This window comes from Protomyctophum bolini (assembly GCF_963924005.1).
Source record: "Protomyctophum bolini genome assembly, chromosome: 16".
Taxonomy (NCBI): domain Eukaryota; kingdom Metazoa; phylum Chordata; class Actinopteri; order Myctophiformes; family Myctophidae; genus Protomyctophum; species Protomyctophum bolini.
In genome coordinates, this window is record NC_137877.1 from 13782757 (window position 1) to 13797276 (window position 14520).

Genomic DNA, 14520 nt, shown 5'->3' on the forward strand with positions numbered 1-14520 from the left:
GTTGAGTGCAAATGCATTTGCATAATTGTGTTGCATGAATTCCCTTTATGTGTTTAAATGTACATTATTTCAGATGTCTCTGTTGTTGATGTCTAATGACAGGCAGTTTGTGTGACTGTGATGAAGCTTTATAAAACGGCGGATGAGATGACCTTTCAATGTGTTTGCTGAGCTATATGACGCACACAGGAGGCTAGCCGTAAGTCTGTGTGACGTTTGTGCGTTTGTCCACGGCTAATCTCGCAAACCGCTGAGCACGTCGGTGCAAAATGTATTGTGCATAATTTTCGTAAGGCCGACATACAGTAATGTATTTTCCTGCATACGTTTACTGCCATGCTGCCATGGCCTGTTTGTGTGATTAAAAACTAAAAACATGACACACTTCAAAAATGTTAATGTCCAGTAAATTATAGCAGTGATTCTGAACCTTTTTTATGTTCAAAGAACCACAGTTTGACTTTGATATATATGATTTTTATCTTTGAGACCCAAATTTGTGTGTGTGTGTGTGTGTGTGTGTGTGTGTGTGTGTGTGTGTGTGAATGTATTGCACATCGTAAAGCGCTTTGGATGAAGGTGATAAATGCACCATTTATGTAAAAAATAATCACACCTGTGTGAAATGAGGGACTCTTGCCATCGTAAATCAATTTATGTTAGCGGACATTTGACATTGCTACATAAGGTACATAAGATGGTCCCTTATTGGCCAAGCGCTCCCACCAACATGTGATTGGTTCTGACGTCAGTAAAATCACACCAATGTGAAATGAGTGGTGCCTTTTTTCATGATGATGATGTATAGACCCACATGAATGATTTCACGTGACGGTAACCACAGAAACCGTACTGCTACCGACTAACAGACATGTTGACACAAAGTCTAATGTTTTGAGCGGCTTGCACTGCTCAAAAAGTCCACATTGAGAACCAGCATTCCAACAAGACTTCGGGAGCTGTTTAATATTCTTTGTAAAACACTATTTCTGGTTTTGAGTTGATTATCAAGCTCCTCCGGTTTCAGTTCAGTTTCTGTAGTTTGACAAGCTCGATATTCTCGATATTCATGTTTGACATTGGAGTTTCCCATATGTTGTGTACCCATCACATGTAGAACAAAATGATCCTGAGGGCTATATATCTTGTGCCACCCCTTACCCCTTATCCCTAAACTTATTTTGCCATTTTTTACTATTTTGGAAAAAACTTTTAAAATAGTTCAAATAATCTCACAAGATCACATTTATATAGACTGATGCCCGTTTGGAACGCTTGCCTCTCATATAGCAATATTGCTTGCTCTGGGTGGATCTTTGTTGGTTGTAAAGTGTCTTGAGACAACTTGTTGTGATTTGACACTATAATAAAATTGAATTGAATTGACTATACTGCAAGTCATTTAAAGGGACACTTCACCCTTTTTGCAAATAAATATATGTTAATGACGTTTAGAAGCTTTAGATCACTTTCCTGGGGGTATTAATGTGTGTAATATGTGGTTTTAGATATTTTAGATTGTAGCAGTGAGCCTGTTGTCTCTGATGTCATGGACACGGGTCTCACTACCTTCCTGGACTACAGTTCCCATAATTATTTGGTGCACTGCTCCTCCTTGTGGATAGGGGGAGAGCTGTCTTTCTGAGACAACATGTAGTCCAGGAAGGAAGGGAGCCCATGTGACATCAGAGACAACAGGCTCACTGCTACAATCTAAAATATCTAAAACCACATATTACACACATAAAGACCCCCAGGAAAGTGTTCTAAAGCTTCTAAACGTCATTAACATAATTTTTTTGGAAAAAGGGTGAAGTGTCCCTTTAAGTACTGTAAGTGGGTCAGAGAGGCTACTTGCCGGTATCATCCAGTGCGCTGGAGTCTATTCTCGTGACATTGGGCTACACCCCTGGGAAATGGATTGCCGAGGTGGAGCGTAAAAATCCATGTTATGAGCTATTATCTGCAAGAAATTCCTTGCAGAGGATCTTTTTTCTAAGTGCTGGAGTTTGGAAGTTTTTGTTGAATATCACTCAACAGCCCATGTTTAGAATTTGCACATAATGCAGGAGGCAGCAGATGAGCAGAAGGTTGCTTTACTGATAACGAGCGCTTCCAAACTCTTGACACAAAATAATCATCTGCAAGTAATTTCTTGACAGGAAGTAGCTCATAACATGTCTACAGTGGATTTTTATTAAACAAACACATTGCAGATAGAAAGAGGACAATTCAAGCTTTCCGTACAGCTGCAATGTTAGGGAGTTTGACATTACTTAATACAATTAAATAGGACTACAGTAGGTATCACCTTGCTGGCAAGATGGCAGCCGTGTGCATATCATCAATAGAGCCCTGCGGGGCTCCGATCAGTATAAGTGGTTGACTAAAAGTTACATATTTCAAAAGTATAAAACATGGGGAAAAAACTGTGGTCCAGTGGATTTAGAGATTTGCTTGATGTGCACAACTGCACACACAGGGAGAAGTAACCTATAAGTATCCTTGTTAATCAATAATCCCTGAGTCGTGTGGCCCATAAGTAGGTCAGGAGTGACTTATTGTCAGTATCAGCTGGTAACACGTGGGACTCTGTCCCCGTTACAATGCGCTGAACCCCGGGAGATGGATTGCTGAGGTGGAGCGCCACACCTACCTTCAGCTCCCAGTACTTCCCACACGACTTGCCACATCTAAGCCGTGCTACTCATACACTGAGTTGGCGGTGCCTGGGATCGAACCCATGAACTTGTGGTCCAAAGGCGAGAGCTCTACTGACTGAGCTATACTGACACAAAGGCAGGGGATAGGCAGGATCCTATCTACTGGACTAATGGGCGAAACAGAACACTAACCATAATAAGGCCACTGAGCGTGCGTGCGCACAAGCACACGTAGAGTGATTGCTTCCTACAAAGCCATGCCGTCAAAACAAAAAAGTATAATTATTCGTTGTCTGGAACCTGTTCTCTGCCTGTTCGGCCTGTTACTGATTGTCATCAGTAACAGATGACAATCTGTTACTGTTTGTAGTCATGGACGCCAGTTCCCACCTGATTGTCATCAGTAACAGATGACAATCTGTTACTGTTTGTAGTCATGGATGCCAGTTCCCACCTGACGTCGTGTGGGAGTTCTGTCTGCTGCAGACCGTACTGAATAACCGACATCTTGCACAATGTCTTCAGGCTAGCACTAAAGTCTAAGATGTACAGGTCATCTTTAAAGAGGATGATACGATCTTCTACCATGCAACAGCACATCCTAAACATCCTACGTGGGCCTTTCCCCTTGGGCTCAACCCTCTTCCAGGAGAAGGTCTCTGGGTTGAACTTCCAAAAATCATCGATCTCGGTGTGTCCAAATAAGTACAGCTCTCCATTGTAGGCAAAGGCTGAATGGCACATGTATCCTTCCGAAGGAAGCCGAGTGGGAGGCATGCTTAGCCAGCAGCTGGTCTCAGTGTCAAACACTCTGATGTTGTAGTGGGATTTGTAGTGACTCTCTTGTCCACCCATTACAAACATCTTCGTCCCTATGATGGTGGCAGAGTGACATTCCGAAGGAAGTGCCAGAATGCCTCTGGTGATAATCAAAGACCAGACCATTGTGGTCGTGTCCAGCATGTACACGTCATTGGTGCTGTAATTAGTTAACCAGCTGAATCCTCCAAATATATACATGACGTTCCCCAGGACACAGGCCGAGTGACAGCAACACGCCACCGGAACAGTCCCAGAAACCTTGGGCTTGAACCAGCTATGGACGTTGACGTCGAATGCATAAAGCACGTTGCCGTAAGGAACCCCTCCCCAGATGTAGATGATGTCCTCTATCAGCACGGCTGTGTGGCCCCAGTGTGTGGATGAAACGTCGGGGAGACGCTCTACTGTCCCGATCGTCACCGGAGGCAAAGTCGCCCAGCTCAAAGACACCGTGTTGAAGACGTGCACGTCGACCTGATCGTTGTAATTGTGTTTCCCTCCAAACGAGTACAACTTGTGCCCGACTGCCACAAATGCGTGGCTGTTTCTCTCCTGTCCATCCTCTTTCGTCTTTGTAACCGTCCACCACAACATTGCCACCTCGGTTGCTCTCTACGTCTGTTGTCTACCTGCGGCACTAGTGTCCTCTGCGAAAATCCCTGTACCGCCTTATATAGGCTGACCATAGCCTTGGTCTGACGACACACACAACACAAGGTGTTGCCAGGCGTGCCAAACATTGACCCTTCAGCTCAGGTGCGAGCAGATGAAGTCCTCCACCTCTGCTCATTGGCAGTGTTGGAACTAACGCCCTTACATTACCTAATTTTACATAAAGTAACTACTTTTTGCTGTAACTTTTAACGTAACTCTTTACATTTTCCCATTCCCATTCCATACAGCCTTATAGTTACCCATGTTATGTTATGTTATGTTATGTTATGTTATGTTGTGTTGTGTTGTGTTGTGTTGTGTGATCCAAGTGAAAAATCTTCCCCTGCAGTGCCGTGAGTCTATCTGTCATTTTACAGGCGTCTCTGCTCAGCTGTGCTGAGAGCGCTATCTGTGTTCTCTGTTGACAGCTTTGTGCTCTCATACTAGCCTCGGAGACCACATGGCTTCACACTCTAAATTGAACAAAGCACGTTGCAGAAGAGGTCATTGATTGGCTAACGTAGGGCAAGATTTCAGGGTAGGCCAATCAGAGACAGTCTGACAGAGTAGGGCGTGTCGTACTCTTATATCACTGGGGGAAGACTCTGAGATTATTTGTTTAAGCAAGTAACAATCAATGCCAAAATAAATTCTGGATGTGTCACCTGCAAGCCGAGTTGGTAGAGCGTTAGACTGAAGATTTAAAGGTCCCTGGTTCAATCCCAGGTTTCGGCAGGTGCAATGACGTACAGAAAACGATATGAGTCTGAGGCTGATCTCACTGGGGGAAGAACTACCAAGTAACAATCAATGCAAATTGTGGATGAGGCACTTTCAAGCTGAAATAGATCAGTTGGTAGAGCATTAGAAGGTTCCTGGTTCAAACCTGGGTTTCGGCAGATGCAATGAATCAGGCTTCTCTCAATTTAGGAAAAACGGACACTTTCCTTTTCACACTGACTTTCAGAAGGACAACTTTAAAGCAACACAAAAATTCCATATGGAGTGTGTGCCGTTAAGTGGCCCAGCGATAAATCAGATGACATCCGTAGAATACCTAATAGAAGTGTGCTGTAGGTCCTCAGTGCCTCCCCAGTGCCTCCCAAGTGCCTCCCCAGTGTCTCCCCAGTGCCTCCCCAATGCCTCCCCAGTGCCTCCTCAATGCCTGCAGTGTTTCCCCAGGGCCTCCCCAGTGTCCCCCCAGTTCCTTCCCAGTGCCTCCCCAGTGCCTCCCCAGTGTCTCCCCAGTGTCCTCCCCAGTGTCCCCCCAGTGCCTCCCCAATGCCTCCCCAATGCCTGCAGTGTCTCCCCAGGGCTTCCCCAGTGTCCCCCCAGTGCCTCCCCAGTGTCTGCCAAGTGCCTCCCCAGTGTCTCCCCAGTGCCTCCCCAATGCCTCCCCAGTGCCTCCCCAGTGTCTCCCCAGGGCCTCCCCAGTGTCCACCCAGTGCCTCCCCAGTGTCTGCCCAATGCCTCCCCAGTGCCTCCCCAGTGCCTCCCCAGTGTCTCCCCAGGGCCTCCCCAGTGTCCACCCAGTGTCTGCCCAGTGCCTCCCCAGTGTCCCCCCAGTGCCTCCCCAGTGTCTGCCCAGTGCCTCCCCAGTGTCTGCCAAGTGCCTCCCCAGTGTCCCCCCTGTGCCTCCCCAGTGCCTCCCCAATGCCTCCCCAGTACCTCCCCAGTGCCTGCAGTGTCTCCCCAGGGCCTCCCCAGTGCCTCCCCAGTGTCTGCCCAGTGCATCCCCAGTGTCCCCCCAGTGCCTCCCCAGTGTCTGCCCAGTGCCTCCAGAGTGTCTCCCCAGTGTCCCCCCAGTGTCCCTCCAGTTCCTCCCCAGTGCCAAAAATGAAAAAATGAAAAAAAAAACGATGGGTTATAGCCCATGTTTTTTGAAATTTTGGAAAAAAAAGTTATCCTCGTTTCTCATCATTTTGGACCATGGGCTATAACCTATATCGTACGGCATACTATAGCGCGCCGTTATTCATCATTTTTGATGATTTGACAAAAAAGAAAAAATGAAAAAAACGATGGGTTATAGCCCATGTTTTTTGAAATTTTGAAAAAAAAAGTTATCCTCGTTTCTCATCATTTTGGACCATGGGCTATAGCCCATATCGTACGGCATACTATAGCGCGCCGTTTTTCATCATTTTTGATGATTTGACAAAAATGAAAAAATGAAAAAAAACGATGGGTTATAGGCCATGTTTTTTGAAATTTTGAAAAAAAAAGTTATCCTCGTTTCTCATCATTTTGGACCATGGGCTATAGCCTATATCGTACGGCATACTATAGCGCGCCGTTTTTCATCATTTTTGATGATTTGACAAAAATGAAAAAATGAAAAAAACGATGGGTTATAGCCCATGTTTTTTGAAATTTTGAAAAAAAAAGTTATCCTCGTTTCTCATCATTTTGGACCATGGGCTATAGCCTATATCGTACGGCATACTATAGCGCGCCGTTTTTCATCATTTTTGATGATTTGACAAAAATGAAAAAATGAAAAAAACGATGGGTTATAGCCCATGTTTTTTGAAATTTTGGAAAAAAAAGTTATCCTCGTTTCTCATCATTTTGGACCATGGGCTATAACCTATATCGTACGGCATACTATAGCGCGCCGTTTTTCATCATTTTTGATGATTTGACAAAAATTTAAAAATTTAAAAAACGATGGGTTATAGCCCATGTTTTTTGAAATTTTGAAAAAAAAAGTTATCCTCGTTTCTCATCATTTTGGACCATGGGCTATAGCCTATATCGTACGGCATACTATAGCGCGCCGTTTTTCATCATTTTTGATGATTTGACAAAAATGAAAAAATGAAAAAAACGATGGGTTATAGCCCATGTTTTTTGAAATTTTGGAAAAAAAAGTTATCCTCGTTTCTCATCATTTTGGACCATGGGCTATAACCTATATCGTACGGCATACTATAGCGTGCCGTTTTTCATCATTTTTGATGATTTGACAAAAATTTAAAAATTTAAAAAACGATGGGTTATAGCCCATGTTTTTTGAAATTTTGGAAAAAAAAGTTATCCTCGTTTCTCATCATTTTGGACCATGGGCTATAACCTATATCGTACGGCATACTATAGCGCGCCGTTTTTCATCATTTTTGATGATTTGACAAAAATTAAAAAATTAAAAAAACGATGGGTTATAGCCCATGTTTTTTGAAATTTTGAAAAAAAAAGTTATCCTCGTTTCTCATCATTTTGGACCATGGGCTATAACCTATATCGTACGGCATACTATAGCGCGCCGTTATTCATCATTTTTGATGATTTGACAAAAAATTAAAAAAACGATGGGTTATAGCCCATGTTTTTTGAAATTTTGAAAAAAAAAGTTATCCTCATTTCTCATCATTTTGGACCATGGGCTTTAACCTATATCGTACGGCATACTATAGCGCGCCGTTATTCATCATTTTTGATGATTTGACAAAAAAGAAAAAATGAAAAAAACGATGGGTTATAGCCCATGTTTTTTGAAATTTTGAAAAAAAAAGTTATCCTCGTTTTTCATCATTTTGGACCATGGGCTATAGCCTATATCGTACGGCATACTATAGCGCGCCGTTTTTCATCATTTTTGATGATTTGACAAAAATGAAAAAATTAAAAAAACGATGGGTTATAGCCCATGTTTTTTGAAATTTTGGGAAAAAAAGTTATCTTCGTTTCTCATCATTTTGGACCATGGGCTATAACCTATATCGTACGGCATACTATAGCGCGCCGTTTTTCATCATTTTTGATGATTTGACAAAAATTTAAAAATTTAAAAAACGATGGGTTATAGCCCATGTTTTTTGAAATTTTGAAAAAAAAAGTTATCCTCGTTTCTCATCATTTTGGACCATGGGCTATAGCCTATATCGTACGGCATACTATAGCGCGCCGTTTTTCATCATTTTTGATGATTTGACAAAAATGAAAAAATGAAAAAAACGATGGGTTATAGCCCAGGTTTTTTGAAATTTTGGAAAAAAAAGTTATCCTCGTTTCTCATCATTTTGGACCATGGGCTATAACCTATATCGTACGGCATACTATAGCGTGCCGTTTTTCATCATTTTTGATGATTTGACAAAAATTTAAAAATTTAAAAAACGATGGGTTATAGCCCATGTTTTTTGAAATTTTGAAAAAAAAGGTTATCCTCGTTTCTCATCATTTTGGACCATGGGCTATAGCCTATATCGTACGGCATACTATAGCGCGCCGTTTTTCATCATTTTTGATGATTTGACAAAAATGAAAAAATGAAAAAAACGATGGGTTATAGCCCATGTTTTTTGAAATTTTGGAAAAAAAAGTTATCCTCGTTTCTCATCATTTTGGACCATGGGCTATAACCTATATCGTACGGCATACTATAGCGCGCCGTTTTTCATCATTTTTGATGATTTGACAAAAATTAAAAAATTAAAAAAACGATGGGTTATAGCCCATGTTTTTTGAAATTTTGAAAAAAAAAAGTTATCCTCGTTTCTCATCATTTTGGACCATGGGCTATAACCTATATCGTACGGCATACTATAGCGCGCCGTTATTCATCATTTTTGATGATTTGACAAAAAATAAAAAAAACGATGGGTTATAGCCCATGTTTTTTGAAATTTTGAAAAAAAAAGTTATCCTCATTTCTCATCATTTTGGACCATGGGCTTTAACCTATATCGTACGGCATACTATAGCGCGCCGTTATTCATCATTTTTGATGATTTGACAAAAAAGAAAAAATGAAAAAAACGATGGGTTATAGCCCATGTTTTTTGAAATTTTGAAAAAAAAAGTTATCCTCGTTTTTCATCATTTTGGACCATGGGCTATAGCCTATATCGTACGGCATACTATAGCGCGCCGTTTTTCATCATTTTTGATGATTTGACAAAAATGAAAAAATGAAAAAAACGATGGGTTATAGCCCATGTTTTTTGAAATTTTGGAAAAAAAAGTTATCCTCGTTTCTCATCATTTTGGACCATGGGCTATAACCTATATCGTACGGCATACTATAGCGCGCCGTTTTTCATCATTTTTGATGATTTGACAAAAATTTAAAAAAACGATGGGTTATAGCCCATGTTTTTTGAAATTTTGAAAAAAAAAGTTATCCTCGTTTCTCATCATTTTGGACCATGGGCTATAGCCTATATCGTACGGCATACTATAGCGCGCCGTTTTTCATCATTTTTGATGATTTGACAAAAATGAAAAAATGAAAAAAACGATGGGTTATAGCCCATGTTTTTTGAAATTTTGGAAAAAAAAGTTATCCTCGTTTCTCATCATTTTGGACCATGGGCTATAACCTATATCGTACGGCATACTATAGCGCGCCGTTTTTCATCATTTTTGATGATTTGACAAAAATGAAAAAAGGAAAAAAACGATGGGTTATAGCCCATGTTTTTTTAAATTTTGGAAAAAAAAGTTATCCTCGTTTCTCATCATTTTGGACCATGGGCTATAACCTATATCGTACGGCATACTATAGCGTGCCGTTTTTCATCATTTTTGATGATTTGACAAAAATTAAAAAATTAAAAACACGATGGGTTATAGCCCATGTTTTTTGAAATTTTGAAAAAAAAAGTTATCCTCGTTTCTCATCATTTTGGACCATGGGCTACAACCTATATCGTACGGCATACTATAGCGTGCCGTTTTTCATCATTTTTGATGATTTGACAAAAATTTAAAAATTTAAAAAACGATGGGTTATAGCCCATGTTTTTTGAAATTTTGAAAAAAAAAGTTATCCTCGTTTCTCATCATTTTGGACCATGGGCTATAGCCTATATCGTACGGCATACTATAGCGCGCCGTTTTTCATCATTTTTGATGATTTGACAAAAATGAAAAAATGAAAAAAACGAGGGGTTATAGCCCATGTTTTTTGAAATTTTGAAAAAAATAGTTATCCTCGTTTCTCATCATTTTGGACCATGGGCTATAACCTATATCGTACGGCATACTATAGCGCGCCGTTTTTCATCATTTTTGATGATTTGACAAAAATTTAAAAATAAAAAAAACGATGTGTTATAGCCCATGTTTTTTGAAATTTTGAAAAAAAAGGTTATCCTCGTTTCTCATCATTTTGGACCATGGGCTATAACCTATATCGTACGGCATACTATAGCGCGCCGTTATTCATCATTTTTGATGATTTGACAAAAATGAAAAAATGAAAAAAACGATGGGTTATAGCCCATGTTTTTTGAAATTTTGAAAAAAAAAGTTATCCTCATTTCTCATCATTTTGGACCATGGGCTATAACCTATATCGTACGGCATACTATAGCGCGCCGTTATTCATCATTTTTGATGATTTGACAAAAAAGAAAAAATGAAAAAAACGATGGGTTATAGCCCATGTTTTTTGAAATTTTGAAAAAAAACGTTATCCTCGTTTTTCATCATTTTGGACCATGGGCTATAGCCTATATCGTACGGCATACTATAGCGCGCCGTTTTTCATCATTTTTGATGATTTGACAAAAATGAAAAAATGAAAAAAACGATGGGTTATAGCCCATGTTTATTGAAATTTTGAAAAAAAAAGTTATCCTCGTTTCTCATCATTTTGGACCATGGGCTATAGCCTATATCGTACGGCATACTATAGCGCGCCGTTTTTCATCATTTTTGATGATTTGACAAAAATGAAAAAATGAAAAAAACGATGGGTTATAGCCCATGTTTTTTGAAATTTTGGAAAAAAAAGTTATCCTCGTTTCTCATCATTTTGGACCATGGGCTATAACCTATATCGTACGGCATACTATAGCGCGCCGTTTTTCATCATTTTTGATGATTTGACAAAAATGAAAAAAGGAAAAAAACGATGGGTTATAGCCCATGTTTTTTTAAATTTTGGAAAAAAAAGTTATCCTCGTTTCTCATCATTTTGGACCATGGGCTATAACCTATATCGTACGGCATACTATAGCGCGCCGTTTTTCATCATTTTTGATGATTTGACAAAAATTAAAAAATTAAAAAAACGATGGGTTATAGCCCATGTTTTTTGAAATTTTGAAAAAAAAAGTTATCCTCGTTTCTCATCATTTTGGACCATGGGCTATAGCCTATATCGTACGGCATACTATAGCGCGCCGTTTTTCATCATTTTTGAGGATTTGACAAAAATGAAAAAAACGATGGGTTATAGCCCATGTTTTTTGAAATTTTGGAAAAAAAAGTTATCCTCGTTTCTCATCATTTTGGACCATGGGCTATAACCTATATCGTACGGCATACTATAGCGCGCCGTTTTTCATCATTTTTGATGATTTGACAAAAATTAAAAAATTAAAAAAACGATTGGTTATAGCCCATGTTTTTTGAAATTTTGAAAAAAAAAGTTATCCTCGTTTCTCATCATTTTGGACCATGGGCTATAACCTATATCGTACGGCATACTATAGCGCGCCGTTTTTCATCATTTTTGATGATTTGACAAAAATTTAAAAATTAAAAAAACGATAGGTTATAGCCCATGTTTTTTGAAATTTTGAAAAAAAAAGTTATCCTCGTTTCTCATCATTTTGGACCATGGGCTATAACCTATATCGTACGGCATACTATAGCGCGCAGTTTTTCATCATTTTTGAAGATTTGAAAAAAATGACGAAATGACAAAAACGATGGGTTATAGCCCATGTTTTTTGAAATTTTGGAAAAAAAAGTTAGCCTCGTTTCACATCATTTTGGACCGTGGGCTATAGCCCATATCGTACGGCATACTATAGCGCGCCGTTTTTCATCATTTTTGAGGATTTGAAAAAAATGACGAAATGACAAAAACGATGGGTTATAGCCCATGTTTTTTGAAATTTTGAAAAAAAAAGTTAGCCTCGTTTCTCATCATTTTGGACCGTGGGCTATAGCCCATATCGTACGGCATACTATAGCGCGCAGTTTTTCATCATTTTTGAGGATTTGAAAAAAATGACGAAATGACAAAAACGATGGGTTATAGCCCATGTTTTTTGAAATTTTGAAAAAAAAAGTTAGCCTCGTTTCTCATCATTTTGGACTGTGGGCTATAGCCCATATCGTACGGCATACTATAGCGCGCAGTATTTCATCATTTTTGAAGATTTGAAAAAAATGACGAAATAACAAAAACGATGGGTTATAGCCCATGTTTTTTGAAATTTTGAAAAAAAAAGTTAGCCTCGTTTCACATCATTTTGGACCGTGGGCTATAGCCCATATCGTACGGCATACTATAGCGCGCCGTTTTTCATCATTTTTGAGGATTTGAAAAAAATGACGAAATGACAAAAACGATGGGTTATAGCCCATGTTTTTTGAAATTTTGAAAAAAAAAGTTAGCCTCGTTTCACATCATTTTGGACCGTGGGCTATAGCCCATATCGTACGGCATACTATAGCGCGCCGTTTTTCATCATTTTTGAGGATTTGAAAAAAATGACGAAATGACAAAAACGATGGGTTATAGCCCATGTTTTTTGAAATTTTGAAAAAAAAAGTTAGCCTCGTTTCTCATCATTTGGGACCGTGGGCTATAGCCCATATCGTACGGCATACTATAGCGCGCATTTTTTCATCATTTTTGAAGATTTGAAAAAAATGACGAAATGACAAAAACGATGGGTTATAGCCCATGTTTTTTGAAATTTTGAAAAAAAAAGTTAGCCTCGTTTCTCATAATTTTGGACCGTGGGCTATAGCCCATATCGTACGGCATACTATAGCGCGCAGTTTTTCATCATTTTTGAAGATTTGAAAAAAATGACGAAATGACAAAAACGATGGGTTATAGCCCATGTTTTTTGAAATTTTGAAAAAAAAAGTTAGCCTCGTTTCACATCATTTTGGACCGTGGGCTATAGCCCATATCGTACGGCATACTATAGCGCGCCGTTTTTCATCATTTTTGAGGATTTGAAAAAAATGACGAAATGACAAAAACGATGGGTTATAGCCCATGTTTTTTGAAATTTTGGAAAAAAAAGTTAGCCTCGTTTCTCATCATTTTGGACCGTGGGCTATAGCCCATATCGTTCGGCATACTATAGCGCGCAGTTTTTCATCATTTTTGAAGATTTGAAAAAAATGACGAAATGACAAAAACGATGGGTTATAGCCCATGTTTTTTGAAATTTTGAAAAAAAAAGTTAGCCTCGTTTCACATCATTTTGGACCGTGGGCTATAGCCCATATCGTACGGCATACTATAGCGCGCCGTTTTTCATCATTTTTGAGGATTTGAAAAAAATGACGAAATGACAAAAACGATGGGTTATAGCCCATGTTTTTTGAAATTTTGGGAAAAAAAGTTAGCCTCGTTTCTCATCATTTTGGACCGTGGGCTATAGCCCATATCGTTCGGCATACCATAGCGCGCAGTTTTTCATAATTTTTTAAGATTTGAAAAAAAATGACGAAATGACAAAAACGATGGGTTATAGCCCATGTTTTTTGAAATTTTGAAAAAAAAAGTTAGCCTCGTTTCTCATCATTTTGGACCATGGGCTATAGCCCATATCGTACGGCATACTATAGCGCGCCGTTTTTCATCATTTTTGAGGATTTGAAAAAAATGACGAAATCACAAAAACGATGGGTTATAGCCCATGTTTTTTGAAATTTTGAAAAAAAAAGTTAGCCTCGTTTCACATCATTTTGGACCGTGGGCTATAGCCCATATCGTACGGCATACTATAGCGCGCCGTTTTTCATCATTTTTGAGGATTTGAAAAAAATGACGAAATGACAAAAACGATGGGTTATATATAGCCCATGTTTTTTGAAATTTTGAAAAAAAAAGTTAGCCTCGTTTCTCATCATTTTGGACCGTGGGCTATAGCCCATATCGTACGGCATACTATAGCGCGCCGTTTTTCATCATTTTTGAGGATTTGAAAAAAATGACAAAATGACAAAAACGATGGGTTATAGCCCATGTTTTTTGAAATTTTGAAAAAAAAAGTTAGCCTCGTTTCTCATCATTTTGGACCGTGGGCTATAGCCCATATCGTACGGCATACTATAGCGCGCATTTTTTCATCATTTTTGAAGATTTGAAAAAAATGACGAAATGACAAAAACGATGGGTTATAGCCCATGTTTTTTGAAATTTTGGAAAAAAAAGTTAGCCTCGTTTCTCATCATTTTGGACCGTGGGCTATAGCCCATATCGTACGGCATACTATAGCGCGCAGTTTTTCATCATTTTTGAAGATTTGAAAAAAATGACGAAATGACAAAAACGATGGGTTATAGCCCATGTTTTTTGAAATTTTGAAAAAAAAAAGTTAGCCTCGTTTCACATCATTTTGGACCGTGGGCTATAGCCCATATCGTACGGCATACTATAGCGCGCCGTTTTTCA

At 39.2% G+C, this 14520-nt stretch overlaps 2 protein-coding genes across 2 annotated transcripts in view; one reads left to right on the forward strand and one right to left on the reverse strand.

Moving 5' to 3' along the window:
• man1a2 (mannosidase, alpha, class 1A, member 2) overlaps positions 1-14520 on the forward strand; it is a 475750-nt gene that overhangs the window by 224615 nt on the left and 236615 nt on the right. The gene's annotated exons all lie outside the window — the stretch shown is intronic.
• On the reverse strand, positions 3021-4079 carry LOC308330435 (kelch domain-containing protein 3-like; the record flags this gene model as incomplete). The annotated part of the gene is made up of 1 exon (XM_080785286.1): positions 3021-4079. One exon carries the CDS (start codon positions 4077-4079, stop codon positions 3021-3023), a length of 1059 nt encoding a protein of 352 aa, XP_080641412.1.